Source organism: Rissa tridactyla, chromosome 8 (genome assembly GCF_028500815.1).
Source record: "Rissa tridactyla isolate bRisTri1 chromosome 8, bRisTri1.patW.cur.20221130, whole genome shotgun sequence".
Taxonomy (NCBI): Eukaryota; Metazoa; Chordata; class Aves; order Charadriiformes; family Laridae; genus Rissa; species Rissa tridactyla.
This window is the reverse complement of record NC_071473.1, coordinates 12310834-12332541: the sequence shown is the minus strand read 5'-3', so window position 1 is coordinate 12332541 and position 21708 is coordinate 12310834. Positions and strand designations below refer to the sequence as shown.

Sequence of the window (21708 nt, the reverse complement as noted above, 5' to 3'; positions counted from 1 at the left end):
CACTTCATATTCTTGTAATTCTCCTGACATTTATTGGCTCTGGGCTGCTGTACCTGGTCCTTCTCATTCCAAATAACAGTAAGATCATCCCGGTGACTGCGTAACGAATGCTTCACATATAAGTTGACCTTGGCATGCCATGGGAAAGGGATGGATAGAGGATGGAAAAGTTCCACTACAAGGGAAAAAAGCAAGTAAGTTTTCCCCACCACAAGTCAGGAGTGTTCATTTTCTTATAAAGGAAATGGCACAGGACATGTTCTCCCACAGGGAGCAGGGTAACAATTGGTTCCCAGAGAAATCACGGCCTTTGTTCATACACACACGCACACCTACCCAACAGTCACATAGACTTTAGTGTGCTGATTCCTGCTGAACATGAAGAAATTAAGGGAAAACAGGAGTCCTTTATTTACCAGCAAACCAGTAATAACCTTCAATAATCAAAAGATTGATACCTACACATAAAGCAACCTCCACCAAGAACAGCCAGGAAAGCAATCTTTACGAAGCTCAGATGACCTTACACTTGAAGAGGAGCAGCTTACAGCTCTCAAACAAGGAAGTGCAATGATTTTCTCTGTTTTCAGATAACTTAGCCTCAACATAAGGGTTTAGCACCTCGAGGTAATGGCCAGCATGACCAGTGCTCTCCTGCAGTACCTGGTGCAGTAGAGTAACAGAATTTAATACAGTTTCTGAAAAAAACCCTCAGAAATGGGTGACCATAAAATAACAAAAAATAAAATTATTTCCAGGAGGGAGATAAACATACAAAGGAAGAAGAAAACAGAAAAATAAACAAAAATGAACTTAAAATGAAATGGTTTTACACTCCAAATTCAAGGTGATACTTAGGCAACATTCAGAAAAAATGTTATCTGTGGGATGTGTCTCTCTATACCTCTAGTACAGTGACTGAAGGACAAATCTGAGATGTGGGTTGCCTCAAAACCCTTTCCTTCTCTCACCTGGGAAGGATTTGCATTTAGGCACCCACTTTATAGTGAGCGACCCTCAGCACTGGATTACTGGGTATTTGAGCTGAATGTTCCTCAAGCTACATGTGCATTTGTGGAGCTGGGAGCATTTCTGGCTAGCAAATCCAGGTGTGCACCTCACACGTGTGGCAACCTCACAGCGCAGTAAGATACAGATCCTATAAAGCTCTTCCTCAGCACCTTGACTCCTCCTGCAGAGAGTACTTTCCACCTGAATCCAGAACCAAGACCCTGATCTACACTGCAGAGTGTATTCCATGCAAATATTACACGTATTCTCCCCTCTCTCCTACAAAAGTTGTCTGTGTCTGTGAAAAAAATAAAACATTCACTGGCACAGAACTATGGAACTATTTTATTTTAAATGGAACCATGAGGAAGAAGAGAGGGAAAGCGCCGTAGATTGGGATTTCTCATTCAAATCACTTCTCTGCATGAAACCAAATGCAGATGTGAACCCCAGTCAGCCACCTCCCAGCAACATATTCCAACACCCTGGCTGGAATGAAAGTGGCTGCAATACTTTAACTCTTCTCTGTTTACGAATGGTATCTAGTCCAAAACTACGTTTCCTTTGCTTTTCATTAAATATTTAAAACATTCAAAAGCAAATATACAAATAAACCCAAATGTTTCATTTAATCCAGAACACTTCTGAAATTTGTTGTAAAATAACAATAGACATTTTAATTTGTTGATGACTTTTCACTCAGCCAAACTTTTCCCCCCTGGCACTACTGAAGTTTATTTAAGCTTTACATTCCATATGTAGTGTTCTGAAGTGGATGTTTCCAACAGCCAGACTTACCATGAATTTAAAGTAAATAAGATCTTAGAAGGCCTGGATTGAAACCATTTTATTACGCATTTTTAAATCAGATTTATGTGGTTTAGTTTATTTTATAGTCTGCTATCAACACTGGCAAAAGACTTGAGAAACCTACCCTGAATGTCGTGACCTCCAGGCAACTTTGGGAAGAGTCCAGTGTAAGTGGCTGTTACCTTTATCTCTTTACCATCCCACAGAGCGATGTGCCTCAGCAGATGTGTTCTCTTGTCTTTTTGGTAAACCATCATAAATGCAAGCTGCCTTGGAAGAATTTTTAACTAAAAATAAAAGAGGGGAAACATATAAAATCCCAAGTTCTCTGAAAAGTTAAAAACATAAGTGTATGATTTTGACACTGTAAATTCCAATGAAATTTAGCTTTAGAAATGTGTTCATAAAAGGTCTAGTAAAAGGATGCCTTAAAAAAAAATGGTTTCATATAAGCAGTTGTCCATTTCTACCTGACTTCCTTTCTACAGTGAGTCATCTCCTTACATAATGGAACATACATAAACAACGAGTATCCCCTTTACAATGCTCTCTGCTTATTATATATTTTGAATTTCTCTCTCTTATCTCACTGAATAATTCTTACAACATCAAGAGCCCCACTATTACAGAATAAATCCAGCAGACATCACAAACAATAATATCTATTTGACATCTTTTCTTCCTTATTTAGAAAATGAAATATGTGTGGTACCTTCATAATAAAAATTGGCAATTGGTCAGTCTGTAATATATTATTTTTTTATTATCTCTATATCCTATGTAAGTGCTCTGTTTATAGGAAGAAACAAATATAAAATCAAATAACATTTTAAACCATTGGACACGCAACTAATCTACAGTCAAATGTTTGCTCATGCTACTGGAGAAATCAAGGGCAAAACATCCCACAGCAGCTGGAGCTGCGTCTGACCTTCACTGTTTGGCAGCCAGCATCCTGAATGCCAGACACAGAAAACAGGGCAGTGACAGTGTGCCTTTTGACGTCTGCGCTGTTGATACCAACCTGGGACATTGTCTGTATTATTTCAATGACACTAGTGTAGCTGGTTCCAGTGAAAGTTAGCTTAGTTGTAACATTGAAATCCTCTTTTTCCATCCTGAGGTAGAGATTGCCTTTTGCTTCACTCATGTCATAATTTACCTTTTCAAGTTCCCATTGAATTAAAAAAAAAGGAAGAAAGAAACAGTGAGAGAGAGAAAGAAAAGAAACTTAAAAATTTTTCTTGCATTCTTTGCACAGTATGTTATATTATGGTCCTCTGGACCTAAGAGAGATCGGATTTGTCATTTTCTCTTATGTTCACATTCTAGAAAGCAAGCTACAAAATAGTGTAAACTGAATAACATGCATAAGAAATTAATTCTTGTGTGAGGAGTAACTGTGCTGCATTGACTGACAAATAACCCCATTCATCTTCCTCACCTATCCTTGTCATTGTGTATTTCTGCACTGCAAACAGCCAATATGCAGAACTGCTTTTTGCCCAGTCTCTCTCTTCTTAGTAGCCAGAATAATTAAAAATGTTCCTGAGAGGAGTCTACCAGAAGTCATAATTAATGCAGATGCAAGGAAGCAGAGTCAAATGGAATAAATCCTTTCCAGTAGGGTGAGATTTTTAGCATCTTTGAAAACATGAACATCCTCAACAACAGCAAAAACGTCAGAGATACTAGTACTAGAAATAATGCAGCTTGACTCCTAAAGTATTACACAAGTCTAATTTGTAGTGATGTACATGGCAGTTAACTTGCAGGTAGTTACCTTAGAAGACAGTTCTGCTGCACTGGGGATGTACTGTAAAGACTTCATCCGGAAGGGATGAATCTGGAGTGCTTTTATATTCAACTCCTCACTAAAGGGAAGAAATGTACTTTTGTTCAACGATGTTTCAGAAAGTCCACTCTCACTGACAGCACAAGTTCATCTGAGTAATCACTGAAGTCTGCCACGGCTTTTAGAGTTACAAATGACAGTACCTTCCACTGAACACTTACCCAGCTCATGTTTTTTGATGCATTCATACAAAGGCAAAGGAGACCAAACAGCAATTCCATCTCTGACCTCAGTGAAAAATGCATCCCAGGGACAGAACACAGCCCACGGTGTCAGAAATTACTTTGGCTAGTAATTTACTAGCTATAGTAAATGCATTAGCTTTTTAAAAATGATATAGGTATTTTGGAATCTGACTTTGCAAGCATTGTCATGGCTTCCAGACTTAAAATTCACAATTATTAGAGAGTTTAACAGAACTTAGAAGAATTTCAGTGCAAAGGTCTTTTGCTAGAACTTAAGAAATATTTGAAATACCCCAAGACTCAAAATACTATACCTGTTAAACACCCTCAAAAGCCTACAGTTTTCTTTATACGCTATACCAAATATTTCTGTTTAGATGCTGATTATCAGACACTTTTGAATTGAAGAATTATTCTATTCATTCTTCATTTATCTTTAAAGACTTCGAAAAATTTTAGAAGACAAAAAAAATAAAAAATTGGGAAATTAGCACAGCAGATACAGCCATACTGATACCAACTTAGAAAACTGAGTGAGTGTCTGGAATTTTACAAGGTTCGAGTGTGCCAAAACTGTTTAGTAAGAATTAAACAGTTATATCAGGTTAAGGTATATTAGTAAATACTTGTCTGGCTCAGACCTAGAGTTTTCTGGATTATTTCACTGTCTGCTACTTCGATGCTGTGGGGGCAGGCAAAAAGACAAGCGTGCCCCAAGCTGTGAGGAGCAGAATGAGACATTTCAACTAACACTTCTTTCTCCCAAGGGATGATCTCTCTGCAGCCCTTGATAAACTTCCTGAGGTATACAGACTGTTTGGTGTTATTATTCACTTTATCAAAGATTTATTATCCATTTCACCAGTGCTTTGGTGACTATAACAATAACTTTTTCCATGGAATCACAGTGGCCTAAAACATTTTTACAGTGCTCAGAATGACTCTTTTACCCTTGCTGGTCTTTTTTCCTACTGATGGTAAAGGAGAAGTTGGTGTTTTGTTCACAGATCAGCCTCAGAGCCCCTTCAATTTCGTTTTCAGTCATAACTTCTTGAATTGTTATCTGTGGGGAGAAAAAAAATAAACTAATCATACACCATAGCTTCTACCCAGCATTTCACCTAAACTGAGTACAATCTCTTGACTGACTAAAAACCATCATCTTGACTGAAGTTCATCTTTCAGACAGGCCTTCTAGATGCTTTCTGGACCTAAACCAAAAGCATCAAGAGATGTCTTCCTTGTCCTTCCTACTAATTTGCATTACTGACAAGTGTTAGCCTTACTTTCAATGCACCCTTATCTGGTTTAAGTCTAGAGCCACTGGTTCTTGTTTATGTTCTTGTTTATGTATCCTCCACTCTTCTTTTTCATATACTGTAAAGTGCTTTTACTTCTTTTTTTTGATGAAACGGATGGAGCTCCACATATCTTTTACTGCAGGGTATTTTCTTCCTCCCACAGCTGCTGGCTCCTCTACAGCTTTTCCTGAAATTGCTAAAGAATCCCTCTGGGGAAGATGAGCACTGTCACACTTAAATATCAACACATGTTGTGTTTGCCAAAGTCTGTGGGAACAGTAATTTCTGAAGACCCATGATTACACTCCTACCTTACATGAATAAAGCACCTAAAGAATTAGCATCTGTTTTTCTTTTTTTCACTTAAATATTTAGAGGATAAAAGACATTTCACCAAAGATAAAGGGGGGAGAAGCAGGGGACGTATCTAATACCTTTTAATAAAATGCTTGAAACTTGAAACACTGACATTTAATGTACAGGTTTAATATTGAGCTAATGTTTATTTTCAGAAAAGTCTACCTTTAATCTTGTATCCTAGCTACATATCCTGTTATTTGAAGAGAAGGTGACAGATGACTTGGATGTGCTGTTCTGTGTACTACCCTCCAAAAGAGAAGGAGACATTTCAACTAATACTTCTTTCTCCCAAGGGATGAACAGGCATAGCCTTTGTTGATCCTATCAAGTAGTTTGGAATACAAGTCTATTTCTGTTTATTCAACACTGAAACATTTTAGGTATCTATGCTACAAATGGTTTAACCAAGCCAAGGAATCCTCTAGGCATGAAGGCCAGCTGTTTTCTACCAAAAGTACTTTCTACTTCAGTAAGCCATATCAGCGAGGAACTGCCAGTAAATGAGTGCCTTCCTGAAATGATTAATCCTGAAATTGGGGATTTCAGGTACATGCTGAGTTTCCTTGGAAACAGACCATTAGCTGTGTACTTAAGTTAAACTAGAATTCACATAAACTGGGCTGTGTCACCTCTCATCTGCACTTGTATAAACCTTGACTAATTTCACTGAGGCCACTGGAAGCGCTCTGGATTCATGGTAGTGTAATGCCGATGACAGCTCTAATCAAAGCACAACAAAAGATATATGGCTTATTACCTTAAGAAAGAAGGGAAGTCCCAGATGATGGAGAAGTGATATCGAATGCTTCACCTCTGCCATGAATTCAAACGTACCATAGAGTTGAAAGTCTGTGTCAACATCCATAGTCACAGTTATATCTTTGTCGTCATACTGGATTTCACAGATAGTCTTGGCTTTGCTTTCTAAATAGCAAGAACAAAAAAGTGACATTTTGAAGGGCTCATTTTCAAGGAATTTCAGTACTGCATGCATAAAATGAATCCAGACAACTTTTGGGTTAAGACATTCATCATGACAAAGTCAGAATGGCCTGTGGTTTGACTGCAGAGTTTTTTGGATGTCCTTTAACATATGAAGTCGTGAGTTAACACAGCTTGTGTACCCATGGTACAAGTGTTAAGTGACAAGTCAGTTCCCAACAGCAATGTGTTTTTGCAGCTAGAGCTGACTAGCTTTCTACAGCCAGCTGTAGTACTCGGCAAGTAGTGGCCACTTCTTCTAGAGAAGAGCTCTGAGCTGTTTTGACCTCTAGTGGCTCCTTCAGTTCCAGTTACTTCAATTCCAGACTAACACTGCTCAACAACACAACTTGAAGACCTTTCCCCCACTTTCCTACCAGCTTGTCATATTTAAGAGAGAAAATACAGACTGCGAAGAGATAAAAATGTGATGAGAGATGTGAAACCCCAAAACTCTTTATGGAGAAGACAAAATCACAGACATATATGCAGTCACACTCTGGCAGCTGTCCTGAAAGCCACTTGTTGTCCTGTTGATTTTTTCAGAGTCGGTGAGAGGAGATGGTGCCACTAACATCAGTATGGATTCAGTGCCTGCTAACCTCAATAATTCCTACTCTCTGGTGCTCTCACAGCTGGTTTTTTTCAACACGAATATACACCCATGTGGGTATTGAAGGTACTTGATCACCATGTAAATCAGCAGTTGAGGGATATGCAGATAGAATTTCTGTCAGGGCAAGTTTTGAGGATAGACTGGAGTATTCAGGATGGGTCTGTCTCCCCTCCACAGTTCAAAAAACAAAAGCCATTTAGCATTATTTTCAAAGCCCACTTTACACTAGAATTCACGTTTTTTTGTGCTCTGTAACAAGGGGGTTTTGTGTGATATTGGAATCTTATTTTATGCAGCTAAGTATCTTGGGGATCATCTGTTTTACCAGGTGTTGTACCACATGAGATCTTTCCTGGAATTAGAAAAACAAATGTAATGTAACTAATAACAGATGCAGTTTAAGAATGGCAATTTTACTTACATACAGCAAAAAGCCCCTTTTTAAGTACTACCAGTAAATCTTAAGTCAGTTTGTAGCTGTTGAAGGAATAGTTGAAACACCCTCAAAGAGCTATAGTATAACAAAAGCCTGCAAGGAACGGCAGGTACCTACCTGATTTCTGTAAACTGAGAATCAAGTTGATTGCCTTAGGGTAGCCAGCTGCCTGTAGTGCCTCACTACTATGTACACTTTGGCAAAAGACATCCACTTGCTGAGCAACATAATAGGAGTTTATTATGTATGTGATTGATGTTTCTCCAGCTGCAATGTGCATATATCTTTCTTGAGTAGTGTTTCTCCCTTGAAAAACCATATCTATCTAAAAAAATGACATGTAGATATAAGTTCTTGAAAAAACGTTTAAATACTATTTAATTTTAAAACAGGTACTATTTAATTTTGAAACAGAAGACAAATGAAAGAAAGTTCTCTCTAGTCTGTACTTATGTCAAAAATCTATTTATAAACCAAAAAAATCTTAGCCTTTCATTAACCATCTATGACTTTCCAGTATAAAGTCCATTCAATTGAATGAATTTCAAACTACACCAGCATCACTGATTTATGTTAAATACTCATTAGATTCTCTTTTATCCTACAAAAACATGACTCCCTTTATATGAAGGATCCTTGATCCATGCATACTGCTGATATTTACCAGACAGTAGGTACTCCAATACTTCCCTGAAAACAGCACTTAAAAAATTACTTCAAGTATAAAATTCCCACTAAAGAACATAGGAGCAATATTCCAATTCCTGATGCAATGTGCTGAAACTATTCTGTAGAGTTACAATATCAACAATACACACTGTACCAACACTGGTAAGAATGGAATAATCTTGTCCAGAAAGCAGTCAAAAAGAAATTTTCTATTTCAGTATTTCAGGTTTTAGCCATCCGTAGTTTTTAAATATCAGAAAATCTCAGCTTCCATCCTGTACCTTACAAAACAGTAGCTTTCATTCAAGCCATGGGCTATTACATTATAATAAAGGACAATAATTTTAATGAAGAAAAAAAAACAAAACAAAACAACTACCTGTAGAGATGATGGGACTCTGGCTTGTATCAGCCATGGCCAAGTATGATGGAAATTCCCAGTTACATTGGTACTTGTTTCAAACTGCTGGATTTGTCCTTCGACAACTGTTAGGTGGGCACCATAATGCACTTTCATACTAAAGCTCTTGATCACTTCCAGGTTCAAGATAGCCTGTATGCAGCAAAGGTAAATTGTGAAAAAGGAGCTTTGTAAAAGGCAAAGCTCCTGTTAGTCAGGATTCTTTCTTCTGTTCAGGCAGTATCATCTCAAAGTGTGTCCAAAAAATTAATCTCCTATAATTTCATAACACAACATAGTTACAGATCTCCCTTTTATTTATAAATTCAACAGTTTAACACATATTCTCCAGTATGGCCATGCCTTAACCATATTCAAGCAGCTACATGATTGATAAAGTATAAGTGTTGTGCTGTAGACTTGTGTATCTCAGATTGGAAAAAAAAAACATGCCAGGTAATCAGCGTCTGGGAGGAAAATACCATTTGGAATGTAAACCGTGAAATGGTGCCAGTACTCACCTCTGTCTAGACTATACAAGGTACACTGCAGATCTATCAGACAGACTAGGCATATGAGCTAAAGTGCATTGCCCTCGTGCAGTGCATGCTGCAAGCTCAGCTGTGGCTTGGGCTGTTCACACATTGGGAGCCAACCTCCAACCTCTTATTCCTATGAAAAGTTCTGGTCCAGCAAGCTACTCTCCCAATCCCTGAGAACAAACTGAGGTTCTGGACTCCCCTCAAGAACAAAGCGTGCATCTGGACTCCCCTCCACCCGGAACTTTAAGGAAAACAAAAGGCAGAGAGAAAGAGAGCAGGAAGTAGAGGGAGGAGGGAGAAAAACAAAATATAAATGTCTTTACAACAAAAGCAGGCAGTATGACCTATGTATTTTGGGACAACACCCAAAATTCAGGAAAATCTTATTCCATCAGGAGCATAGGCAATGTTCTTTTCCATCTCCAGCTCCACCTAGACAGACAGCACCTTCCCCAACTTCCTTTCACTTCCGATGGGTTACAGAACTCAGGAATACAATCTGCATGGCAAGAAAGTGACTGATTTTTTATCTGTCTGTTACAGAGTGACATTTCATTTTACCACCACCACACTTCTCTGCCTCATCTTATCCCAGCTCTTTCCAAGATAGTCCTTGTATGCACAGGTACAGACTTCAAATGTCACAGACCATTCAGCTTGCACAAAAGTATACAGTTCACATGTCCTGCAACACACTTCCATGATGAATACTCCACTATACATCTAATTATATACTGAAGGACAGAAGACACTGCTGCTCTCCTGGTAAGGAAGGCCGAACTTAAGTAGAGTATAGGTAAAGAAGAGCACTGGGTCTAGAAATAATTATAAATGAGAACGAAAGCTGAGATGGTGTGACAACACAGACATCTTAATTCAGAAGGATATTTAATTGGAGGTTAGATTGTATTTTAAAAAGTTGAGAGCAATCTTTCCCACTTGTACCCGAGACGTTAGGTAGGTTTTTTATGGTAGTGGTTTGCTCCACTTGGGCTGTATTTTGTAGCAATAAGCTTTTTCTCCTGTATAAATCTTGACTTTTAAGTGAAGCAGTATTATGAAGCAACTTTGAGATCTGTGCTATGATCTTAGGCAAGACGGCATAACAGAATAGAAAACATGATAAAGATGCCAAAGTTAACAACTGAATGAGTAAAATTCTACCCTCACTGACAGATACACAAAAAAATTACCTAAATAGCAAATGCACAAAGTCACATCTACACCCTCTGCTCTTTGCCATCTGACTTCTATAGCACAATTCCAGGGTGGATTCTTGTCTCCCCTGACATTGACTGATCACTTACTTGCAACTCAATCCTGTCTTTGATTTGTAAAGTCTTCAGTGCCTCTATGTTATGAGTAAGTTTGTAGTTGAGAGACACAACATACAACTTCTGGACAAAGCTCAGTTCTTCTGTAATCTGTTCAGTCCAAAAAAAATATCACAAAAGTTAACTGTGGCACATTTCTGTTATTGAGACTACTCTGATTAGTTGTAATTACTGTACTAATTACACCTTAGAGTAAAATTATGAAAACTATGAAAAATTTATGGTGAAGAATTGTCTAATTGTCACAAATTTGTACTGTAATAGGGAATATGCTGCACCAAGGGAAGACACTTGATTGATAAGAAAGGTTTGATGCAGTTTGCGAATGGGAGTCACGGTTCATTGCTGATGTCAAATTTGTTGCTAGAAGCGATTGCACAGAAGGAGTGGCTGAAAGATAAAATCTTCATTTAATTAAGGTCTTTAAAACCAAGCCAGCCCCTGCAGAGTATTCCTGTACGGGCCTCTTGCACAGCTACTTCAAATGGAGAAACAGTATTTACCAAATCAATTAATTCACTTTAACCTCTATTTCACATCTTACTAATATGGAGGAGACACTTACTTGCTTGCTGTTCACACAGAAGTGAATAAGTCTTTTATAGAAGTCACTGCTTTTTTCTGATATCACATCAACTAATATCCTCATAGGAATGCCAATGTCAGCAGCTCCTTGAATGTTATGGGTTAGCACCACATCCAATTCTTGTCTTTCCTGTTAATATTTGACAGCATATATAGTAAAGGATGTCTAGAACCCAAAGCCTACTGCGATACAAAGCCCAAAACAGATGTTTAACAAATCTCACTGTCCTATATTTAATACTAATGAAACCTACTTGCATTGAACTTAGGGAAGTTACACTGGGAAAAATAATAAAGCCAAACAGATAGGATAAAAAAAATCCTATCAGATCTTTCAGCTAAGAGAGGAAAAAGTTGTAAATGTTTGGTGGCAAAGAACTCCCACTAGCTATCTGTTTCTCTACACCACAGAAATACGCAGAAATTCCCAGTTATGGCAAGAAAGTGAATGATCACAAGGAGGAAGATACTTCTCCCTGTGCATACTCTACTCTCCTGCACTGATGACGTGACAAGAGAAGTCAAACTTGTAATTGTCAACAGGAAAGCAAGAGATTCACAGCCTTTCTTGTGCTGTTGTCTTACTGAAGAAACTAACAGCAGTGTCTCAGTTAATCACTGCCTATTATTTGCAACGTAAATCACAGTGATGACTCTATAAATTGCAATCTTTCTTCTTCTCATGCATTGCAGTATACTTTCATGATGAATGAAGAATGTTACATTGGAGTACCTGTTGTATATCTGGAGTGAGATCAGCATTTGTGGGTTTGCATGTCTTATCATATTTGCCACATAATATAAGGAACATCAAATAGTACAATATAAAAAATACATATATATAGACACAAAGAGCATAACAAGGAAGTGATTCAGGAAGCGCCACAGCTATATGCCATTATACTATAACATCTGTTTCACTGCACATTACAGGTGCCAGATTTTCGAAGATTTTATGTTTATTCTGGCATTTATTACTAAAGCTTGACTGTTTGTTCCCAGTAAAATAGTTTAGAGTATGTCACTCTTTGTACTTGCAGTCTAACAGTCTGCGGCACACTTACATCAGTGACTTTTAGAATAAGGAGTCCTTGTAATTTATTTTCATCAACAGTGATCAACATCTGTGAATCTAGGTTCATTTTATCCATCAAAACATAGCCTGAACTGTCAATTTTTACTGGTGCTCCAAGATCCTGTACAAGCAAAAAAAAATTAATACAAAATTTAAAAATTCACCACTTTTACCCTTACCCACAGATATACTATACACCTGAAACTTTTTATTCCTAAGTAGCTCTAATAGCAGCTAGCTGTATATCAGGCAGCACATCCATAGGATGTTTCCAGAATCTTGACAGCTTTTTATTACCTTTTATACATTTTGTCTCTTTTATTTTGAATATGTCTGACATATTTTTGATAAGTGAGCCAGCATAAACAGAACACAGGACAACGTCGCAGCTCTTCCTGAAGAAGTGAAAAAGTCAATTAATTTTCTATGCTTGGCATTGCTCCAGTGGCCCAAAGCATCCATAAATCCAGTGAAATCAGACAGTATACATAGGTTTATTACAGCAGCTCTGTTTTTGGAAGAGGGCAGGTCAATCTCATCTTTGTATATTCAGATTTACTCTGACTTGGATACTGAATCCACAGATGATTCTGTGATAACATCTCTCTCAAACTCTCCATACACTTCTCCTCTCTTTTCCATTCCTGCTTATATAGCACTGACTGGTGGGATCTGTGAGATATCAGTACCGCGATATCAGAATTTCCAATAGCAATACAAATTTTCAGTAAGAAAAGTCAGTGCACAGTCCAGCTAAATTTAGAGCTGCTACTTCAGGAAATCCTGCTGCAGAATTTCTCCCCCTTCACGTACTTACAACAGTCTAGCCTCAGAAAGTAAACTACTGGGCAAGAATTGAGGGGAAAAGTGCCATTTTTCACTCCTCCATCAAAAGGTAAAAGGAGCTCAGCGTGTCATACTAACTAGCTGAGAGAGGTCACGGCACACTGCCTTTCTTTACTTGGGAAGCTCTGAAAGCCGCCTTGCTGCCCCAGCTCACACAGCTCCGCCCAGGCAACAACACTGTGGACTCCTTCGGAGACGGAGACTCCCAGGACATCTCTGATGCCAACCGGGTCACCTGTCCCAGAGCCAGGGCTTCACTTCCTGTGCTTTCTACAGAAATGAGACCATACCACAAATGATGGCGCATTCGTTTGAGATGGAGTGATCTTCCACAGAACGCCAGTTTTCACTGTATTTTTCTACTGGCTAAATCTTTTCAACAAACTGCTTTTTTCTTATCCCACTAGTTGCTGGTCAGGCTCAGAGTCTATAGTGAGATTCCCACCAAACCCAGAAGTTAAATCTCATTAATGAAACAGGAAGTGTGATTTGGTGGTGTTCGATCAGGCAATGTAAATGGTAAGGTTCAAGCTCGGGGACAATTACATGGCCCAGCATTTGCAATAACTAGCAGAGAAATATCTCACCAGGGCAGTCTGAAGCAGCTTGTTCAAATGTCACTGTTTGTTTTTCAACTAAATTTGCCAAAATATTTCTCAACTGAGTTCTTACAGGAAATCACAACTACTGTTTAACACTGTCTTTTTCACTGCGTTCTCCACAACAGTCCTCATACATTACATACCAGTTTGCTAGCAATTTCAGTTTTCTGTAAAACTCAGTGAAAATTTTCTGACCTGAAGATTATCTATTTACTTTATATATTTTTAAACTATTTCAGAGTCTGGTTGTCAAACTGCTGAGAAACTGTAATTGCTGATAAAGCCAAAGACAACGTTAAATAGTCATTATTTCTGAAGATTAAAAGCAGGTTTCTCAACCATGCTTTTAAAAAAAATACATCAGAGGTAGCACAAGCAAGTCCATTAAATGTAGGTACTGATTAATGTTTTTCTTGTTTCTCTGCTACCATTGAAATCGTTAGACTATATTCTTTTTATTTTAGTAGGTTCAAAGATGCTGGTTTAGATGTATAAATTCAAAAGTAAAGCAAAAGAATTCCTTCCAATACCTGAATTGTTTGGCATTTGTTTTCTATAAACATTTTCCACCGAAGCTTCTTTTCAGGCTCAAAGTCCCCATTCATTTGAAGCTCACAAGCACCCAATTGCATTCCTATTCCGATATGGTATTTTAACTGCTTTCGTGCCGTGATGGACAGCTTATTTTCCCTTGGAATTTCCTTCAGTTGAGGGAGGTCATGCCTGAATTGAATTTCCAGTGTAATCTTTGGCTTGCACTCTGCTCTCACTTCAAGATGTGCAGTCTTGCCTTCTGTTTCAAGGACACAGAGAAGTTCCACTTGGCACTTGTCTTTCTGAATAGACCCTGTGAGCCGTAACTGAGTTGGAATACTGAGATCCTATCAAGATTAAAAAAAAAAAATCCTTTGGATTATACAGATACTTTAAGACAAGTATTGAGTCTTACTTCTTTTCCCTTTAACATACGAGAAAGGAGATTGTATGTCACAGTATCAGAGACAAAACCTACAATCTCTGCATTGCCATATTTCTCCCTCCCAACAGTAAGATAACAATTTTGCCTGAATAAGTTTTGAGGGAAGATTTTAGGACTGCCTTGCAGAACTTACAACTTCTGTATCTCTATGATGTTTTACATTTACAAAAATACAAAATGCCTATTTCTTCAGCATGGCAAAGTTTACTGAACATCCTCTGCTTTACTCAGACCAGATCAATCTCAATTTTCAAACAAACCCCAAAAAATAACAGGCCTAACAGACATTCTTGCATGTTATGAGGATTATTTTTTTTAATACTAAAGCTTCAAGCTTGTCGTGTGCAATATCACAAATGAAATGTTTCCTCTCATTCTGTCAAAGTAGATGTAAAAAACACTGACAATTCTGCTATTTTTAGTATTTTAAGTGGTTTTCATTCCCTTTTCACTATGGATGACACACACTTTCCTGTCATTTTTGTTTTATATTGCTACTGCAGTTGAAGAAGTTAAAACAGAGGAGTTGCAAGCAAAACATAAATGCCTATGAACATCTGGAAATAACCCCTAAATTCGCAATAGTCATTCTTTCTAATGCAGTCAGTGAGACTAGATGGAAACACCAAGGAAATTTCACAACTTCTACTTTGATAAAAAAGACAGACCAGAAAATGTATTTTTCAACAAACAGTTCAAACTAAAACTGCTGTTCAGCCTTAGAGGGCAGTCTCAGTCTGCGAAGGCAATGAGCTGCAAAGACTGAACTAATCTCAGTCTACAGAGAACATCTATGAACAGGATACATTAGACACTTTCTTTGCCTAATGCTGTGAGACAGGTGTGTCTTTAGAGTGCCTTTCCAACACCTAAACATTGTTATTTTAAGTTAAAACCCTATATGGCCCGCATTTGATCCCAAATCTCTCTTTAAAAGCCTCCAAGAGCTACCTGCAGAAGCTGACATTCTGCTTCTGTTTCCAGTGTCCATTCAGCTTTATTCTGAATACAGAGATCTCCTCTAGCCTTAAGTTTGCATTTTCCAGCCTGCAGCAACAAAACACCCTCAGTTGTGGAGTCTGTGGCTGCAGATAACAGGACAGAGTTTTCAAAAGGCAGCCCAAGCTGACTCAGCCAGTGAACTGAATGCCTGAGCATCCCTTGGAGTGTATATTCGTGTTCGCAGGAAGTGTCTATCTGCACATCAACTGTTCTGCCATCACACTGGAGGTTCATTAACAAGCCAACATTGCAGATGTTCTGTTGAAATGAGCCCCCAAAGGCTACAGCATGAGGCAATCCCATCCTCTGCAACAGAAAAGATTATACTATTTAAAGCACACAAGGTAATGCAACTGTGTTCCTAATTTGTTTCTAATTAATGAGAAAGCATTTCTGCTTTCTGAACCAATATGCTTTTGTGAAGGACCATACAAGACAGCTTGTTTCACAGAGAAATCAGATATTTATCTGTGAAACACAAGAAAAAGAAATGAAAAATAAATGGTACGGGGAAAAAAAAAATCCTACAACAACCTTTTTGTAAGTACTGTGAAGAAAAAGTTCATAACCCCAAAGAAAACCTCCAAAATTTCAAACAGAAAGGACATGCTTTTCATTAGATTCTAGGACAAAAGTTTATTTTAATTAAAAAGCTATTATTAAACAACTATTTTACGGCAATGGCAGTAACAACCACTATTGTGTTAGTCCACATTCTCATCTTCAAATACATTCCCTCTGCAAGTGCTCTGACTCATTGCTCTGCCAGAAGAACTTTAACAACCAAAACTGTCCTTTCCATAAATAACCGTGTCAGGAGATAGTTCTCTGTGAGTCATAATGATCCGAAATACACAAACTATAATGCCATACAGAAAACAATCTAGGCTTACCTCTAAACTGATGCACTTGTTCCTAAAAGTAAGTACCCATTCTGTATCTGTTTCATTGCTTGCCAGGCTCACTTCTCCATCAGCTTTTAAACTGCAGGGCCCAAGGACAATACTAAGCACACCCTTATACTTGTCACTTCTCACGGCTGACACCTTCACTTGGTTCTCCCTGGCAATTCCCAGAGACTGAAGGAAAGGCAAAGAATGCTGGAAATCAACTTCTAAATGAGGCTGGATGTTAGTGGTGGCATGGAGTTGCAGGTAGGCAAACATGTCATGAAAAGAAACACGTCCAAAGAAGATGACAGTCAAGTTGCTGGTAAACATTGACCCATTCAGTGAAACTCTTGCTGGAGTCTGAAAAATTACAGGAAAAAACTGTTGTCAAGTTTGTTTTCCTGTCAGGCCACATACTGTTTTTAAATGCTCACGTACTAAAAGAGAACTATTTCCCTACTACCGTGACACCTTTTTGTATTCATCCTACATATTTATAAATGCCTACAAATCTTTATTTTAATAAAAATAACAGAAAAAAACCCAACTCCACAATTCTGTTAAGTTAAAGCAATTACTAATACCAGAAAAATCAACTGCTATTGCTTTTACTATCATCAATTCTGCTTTTACTGTAAGTAAATAGAGCTCTAGAACTGTGAGACTGTGTTGAAGTCCCCCAGACCTCAGCAGGAGTGATAAGTGTTATGCATTTTCTACCCATCTTACATGAGGGGAGAACTGAAATGCATGTCTTCTTTGTTATTAGAAAACACATGGGATCAGAGTCACTGTGTTTACTGTCTTTCTAGAGACAAACGTAATCTTCAGTAATGTCACTCACAGGAGATGTTTTTAACACGTTCTTAAGAATACGTCAGATTACAAGGTGTATCTTTCTCCAACAGTTCAAGAGCCACAGGGACTGTGACAAACAAATGGTTAGCTAGAAGGAGCAGAAAATAGAGTAAGAAGTAGTAAACTGAAATTCTCAGCTTGTGCCTCCTATGCTCCCTTGTCCAGTTCACATCAAGTTGGCTGCTCAATTACAAGACAAGACCATTAATACTGAGTTCAGTTCTAATTGGCAGAAGATACAGTTTGGAGACTTCAGTTAGAAACATTAATGTGACTCTTGCCTTTTGCCTGGTGCACCCTTCCTATCTCCTGATATTGTTTTTCTGCTCAGTGCAGGCTCTTGCACTGAGCTCTAAAGATGCACGACTTGATTGTCTGCTGTAGGACACAGAAATATCGCCTTTAAAATTGCACCTGTTGGGCCCATAAACATCCCTTATCTGCACTCGGTACACTCATCTGCACTTAGCTGCGCTTGGTGCACAGCTGTGCACGAAAAATGTAAATCTGTATCACTTGAATGCAAGTTTGTTGACAATTATGATTCAGAATAAACAATCCACTGCATGATGGTCAAACTGAGTACAACCTTCGCCACAGACTTGTACAGTTTCTGATGGAGAAGTAATCTATCTGTTTGAATCCGTGAAAATATCAAGGGAGTGAAAATATATCTGAAACTGTGTGCAAATCTTCCAGCTAACCCAAATCCCTTTCTACATCTCTGACACCTTTCAGTACTTAGATTCCCTTAGTGGTAGTTAAGACAGTACGTTGTTGACAGTATAGTTTATAAATTAAGCCAGTACCTCAAAATGATGAAATGCAATTGCTCCATTGCAAAGGCCAGAAAGTTGTTTGTGAGCAGTTTCTCCACTGCAAGCAACCTGTTGGCATTATCAACAAAGCACAGAGCATGAGCAAAAGCAGAGGGGACTAAAATACAAAGCACCAAGCTAAAAGGCTACCTTCAGGATAAAAAGCATGAAGATACTAAAACATAGCTTTAAGATTAAAGATTAGAGGTGAGTTTCAAAAAGATAAAGTTTAGTAGATCTAACACTAAATCATGTCTCTAATCTTGCATTATCATACCAAAATATTATCAGCATAGATGAAGATAGAAGAGTATCTTTAAACAGCAGGAAACTGTTACTTGCCAGAGGGAACTATTTTTGATACTCTGGCTTTTGATTTTGACAGGAGATAGTGGTGTTTCTTATGTGTGGCACGGAAAATACCACTGTTACAAGTAGACAATCAGCGTTTCAAACTGTGTCCCCCGTTGCAGAAAGTGAAGTCCTTGGGGAGTGCTGTCAGCTGTATGAAAACTACTGCCTTTATTATTCGCTCTGCCGTCAGTACCACTGCACCCACAAACAGCCACGCCACCCACCTGCAACCCCTGCTTTAGCAAGATGGAAAAGCTGGGACTGCATGTTATTGTGCCTGAGCAAGCACCCACTCCAGCTTCATGACATAAATGTTTTGTTACCCATCACATCTTGAAAACCTGCTTTTTATTGCTAAGCAAACCATTTTTAGGCTTTCTGTACTAGCCTTGTTTGACAAAAATCTCTCTCCCTTCTGACATGCTAGCTTGCTCTCAAGCGGTAAATCTCAACAGTTGAGAATGCGCAGCAGAAAGCTACAGCAAATAGCAGAACTTCTGCTAACCTCAAGTACACATGGAATAATGTCGATCAGTCCTCCCACATCATGGTGAAGTGAAAGAGAAATTTCGATAGCACTGCCAGTGGTTTTCTTCTCTATTTCAATTTTCAGCTGTTCCATCTCCACTGTCGTTATTATCCCTGCAGCAGTCTTTTTGGTGAAATTCTACGCACAAAAGAAACCAAATCATGGAAAGAAACAAATAACAATATCCCAGCAACAACTGTCAAAGGCACAGTCTGTTTCACTATGCGCAAATGTCACAGCCTGTGTCAGGGCAGCAGCACAGGTAAAATAAAAGTGCAAATTCACCAAAGTGGCTTCATTTCTAATAGAGATTTTCCTGTTATGCTAGACCTTCTGAATGCTGTGTACCAATAATTCCTTCGGGCTCCAAAACACATTAAGAGCATTCAGTACACTGGAGGATCCAAGTCCTAAGGCATACATGATAAAAGTGAAACTACTGTAACTAGAAACTACTGGTAAGCAGGGTAAGGGGAGCTGTATAGAGTTGTTCTTCTGCACAGCTCTGTGTCTCGATGTACCACAGTGGCTGAACACACCACAAATGTTAGTATATTAGCGACTTAACAACCCCATGCAGCGCTACAGGATTGGGGCAGAGTGGCTTGAAAGCAGCCCGGCAGAAAAGGACCTGGGGGTGTTGGTTGACGGCCGGCTGAATATGAGCCAGCAGTGTGCCCAGGTGGCCAAGAAGGCCAACAGCATCCTAGCCTGTATCAGGAACAGTGTGGTGAGCCGGACTAGGGGAGTGATCATCCCCCTGTACTCGGCACTGGTGAGGCCCCACCTCGAGTACTGCGTTCAGTTTTGGGCCCCTCGCTACAAGAGGGACATTGAGGTGTTGGAGCGTGTCCAGAGAAGGGCTACAAAGCTGGTGAGGGGTCTGGAGGACAAACCTTGTGAAGAACGACTGAGGGAGCTGGGGTTGTTTAGCTTGGAGAAGAGGAGGCTGCGGGGAGACCTTATCACCCTCTCCAACTACCTGAAAGGAGGTTGTAGAGAGATGGGGGCTGACCTCTTCTCCCTGGTGACAAGTGATAGGACGAGAGGAAACGGGTTCAAGTTACATCAGGGGAGGTTTAGACTGGATATTAGGAAACATTTTTTCACTGAAAGGGTTATTAAACATTGGAATAGGCTGCCCAGGGAGGTGGTGGATTCACCATCCCTGAAGGTGTTTAAAAAAAGGGTAGATGGGGCACTTAGGGACATGGTTTAGAAGTGGCTTTTGTCAGGGTAGGTTAAAGGTTGGACTCGATGATCTTAAAGGTCCCTTCCAACCTCAGCGATTCTATGATTCTATGACTTGAGCCTTCCAGCATATGTTAGAACAAGGAAAATATTTGAACCTTCTTTTATGGAAGGATAATTTGAGATGCAAAAGAGCTATACGTTGTTCACAGATCTATAACAGAAATGCAGATAGAGAGAAGAGGGGCCAAGCAACACTGTACCAGGAAACATGATCCATGATGCTTCTGTGGGTAGAGATTTTCAAATGGAAAGCCATGCTGAACAGTCTTCCGCACTTTAGCATACATGCAAAGGATGACCTCAGAACTAGTTAGATCCAGTATCAGATGCAACACAGTACCTAGGCTCACTGACAATTACCTGATGGCTACATACAGTAGGCCTGCCTGTCCACTTCCCATTTATAGCGGGAAATAAAACTGGACAAGACTCCTGTTCCTACACAGCAAAGCACTTCACTCAAATGAGAACTGAATGTAGCATCGCATTTAGTCTAGATTCAGCTCCAAGACTTCAGGTGACAGCTACTCAGTATGACAAGAAGCCAGAAAACACCTTTCTGTCACATAGTAATTTAGTACATATCAGAAATGCAGATGCTTTTGGAATAAAGTGCACAGGAATAACCTACAGTTATTAGAAATGGTTCTGCCAGAAATTAAATAATCACAGGCAGAACTCTTCTTACCTCGTAATAGCCAGCAGCTTCCACAATAAAAGGGATGCCTTGTTTCTTTATCTTTGAGATGTTGTGCTTTAAACTCACAGATAGCTGGGATTTAGGAGTCTCAGCAGACAGTCTGTGACCTCCAAACACAGCGGTAATCCTTTCACTGCCACTCTGTAGGGCTATAGTGATGGTGTGATTTCTTGTGCCATGGTCACACATGGCTGTAAGAATGCCATCCAAGGGCAATCCTATTGACAGGGAAAGAAACAAAATCAATGCAATACTTCTGGGTTGTCATTGTAAAATATAGAAAAGATGTATTACACATTAAGACAAGCCTTCTATATTTTTTGTAAGACAGATCTTTTTTTTAAAGTGTGATCATCCAGTTAGCTGCACTTACTGATACTTATAGTAAGAAAGGACATTACCTACCAAAAGAAAGTCATATTTAAAAACAATTGTTAAATTAAAATGTGGCATGCACTTTGGAAGTCAAGGACGTTTTCTCTTCTGAATAAAGGATATCTATCAATGGGTATTTTATCCAACTCCAGTGGTCAGCTGTTAGAAAGTTTAAAAACAAAGTTTCTTCAGTCCAAAGCAACAAAGGCAATTTACCCATTCAAAATTATTGGTAACTTCATTTCATGAAAACTCTTGGTTTTGCTTAGGAAATACTTGGCACATTTTAGTCTACAGTGTGATTTATTCAATGACTTTCAATGTTTCAATTCTGTCCCAAA

General features: G+C 38.9%; 1 protein-coding gene across 10 annotated transcripts in view; it reads right to left on the bottom strand.

The window, feature by feature from the left end:
* Positions 1-21708, bottom strand: part of LOC128913816 (uncharacterized) — a 104258-nt gene that overhangs the window by 22325 nt on the left and 60225 nt on the right. For 9 of the 10 annotated variants that reach the window (XR_008468073.1, XR_008468074.1, XM_054212054.1 and 6 more), the window contains 17 exons: positions 20981-21210; positions 19015-19176; positions 18147-18224; positions 16483-16839; positions 15539-15895; positions 14139-14489; positions 12150-12281; positions 11066-11215; positions 10474-10590; positions 8604-8777; positions 7673-7880; positions 6280-6446; positions 4812-4924; positions 3605-3695; positions 2846-2983; positions 1946-2108; positions 54-175 (listed from right to left, as the gene is read on the bottom strand). Coding sequence is in view for 8 of the 10 variants with exons in the window: in XM_054212054.1 (XP_054068029.1) it covers positions 54-175; positions 1946-2108; positions 2846-2983; positions 3605-3695; positions 4812-4924; positions 6280-6446; positions 7673-7880; positions 8604-8777; positions 10474-10590; positions 11066-11215; positions 12150-12281; positions 14139-14489; positions 15539-15895; positions 16483-16839; positions 18147-18224; positions 19015-19176; positions 20981-21210 (3110 nt within the window). In the remaining 2 variants the exon portion in view is untranslated. The remainder of the gene's footprint in view (positions 1-53; positions 176-1945; positions 2109-2845; positions 2984-3604; positions 3696-4811; positions 4925-6279; positions 6447-7672; positions 7881-8603; positions 8778-10473; positions 10591-11065; positions 11216-12149; positions 12282-14138; positions 14490-15538; positions 15896-16482; positions 16840-18146; positions 18225-19014; positions 19177-20980; positions 21211-21708) is intronic. The other variant, XM_054212056.1, reaches the window with a different exon arrangement.